The sequence below is a fragment of the Cyphomyrmex costatus genome, unplaced genomic scaffold (genome assembly GCF_001594065.2).
Source record: "Cyphomyrmex costatus isolate MS0001 unplaced genomic scaffold, Ccosl1.0 scaffold313, whole genome shotgun sequence".
Classification (NCBI taxonomy): Eukaryota; Metazoa; Arthropoda; class Insecta; order Hymenoptera; family Formicidae; genus Cyphomyrmex; species Cyphomyrmex costatus.
Genome location: NW_017277266.1, coordinates 32,974 through 33,876, shown reverse-complemented (window position 1 = coordinate 33,876; position 903 = coordinate 32,974). Strand labels below are relative to the sequence as shown.

Below are 903 nucleotides of genomic sequence, written 5' to 3'. Positions count from 1 at the left end.
GATACTCGAACGTTTCGTCTCGGCTCGGATGTTGCATCTCCTCATTTTTACATTTTTGAAAAGTGTTGCCGACTTCGACTGTGCCTTGCCCCCAATTATACGAGAGTCCTTTTTATTCGTCTGGGCGCGCGGCCGTGCGGTCGCCGCGAGGGCCGTATCATTTTTTGCCGGGATCGCATAATCCTTTTTGTTCTTTTTTTTTTAAATTTGCAGCGTGTCATCTAAATAATAATAAAGTTAAAATAATATAAATGACATAAATAAATTATTGATTTTAAGAATGGCTGATGCCTATCTTGCTGAAAACATATTGTTTTTGGAAAATCATATCCAACGTCTCAACCGAAGAACAGATCGACAGATATTGCGAGAAATAGAAGAACCATTTGATTTGACTGATATTGAATTCAAGGAATTATATCGTTTAACTCCTGAATTAGTAAATAATCTTATAGATTTACTTGCACCTTATTTGACACACACAAGGATTACTGAACTATCTTGTAGATAAACAAGTAAGTAATCATAACAACATATCCTTCCATGTAACACAGTCATATTTATAGTTGGATTGCTATTTCTAATGTGTAACGATGCATCCCCCCATCGTTCCTACATACCATCCCGTCGGACGCCGCTGCATTGCTTGGCAATGCAGTGATGAGGGCGCTTAGCGCCCGATAAAAATCAAAGCATAATTTACAGGTACGAGCGGCAGTAACGGTCGCACAACGCCGAGCACCGCCGAACATAAACGATTTAGATCGATCGGCGAGGACTCCCACTTTCGGGACGTAGTCCCGCGCTTCGCGTAACACGAACAACGAAGCAAACGCGAGCGAAACCGGAGGCCCACGAACGCGGCATTTTCAGCTGTATAAAAATGCCGCGTTACGGAGAAAT

The 903-nt window shown here is 42.1% G+C and overlaps 1 protein-coding gene across 1 annotated transcript in view; it reads left to right on the top strand.

Annotated features, from left to right (window-relative positions):
• The first annotated feature begins 280 nt into the window (after positions 1 to 280).
• Positions 281 to 903, top strand: part of LOC108775758 (putative nuclease HARBI1) — a 2,739-nt gene continuing 2,116 nt past the window's right edge. The window contains 1 exon segment of the mRNA XM_018542213.1: positions 281 to 503. Within this exon segment, the coding sequence (XP_018397715.1) occupies positions 281 to 503 (223 nt within the window).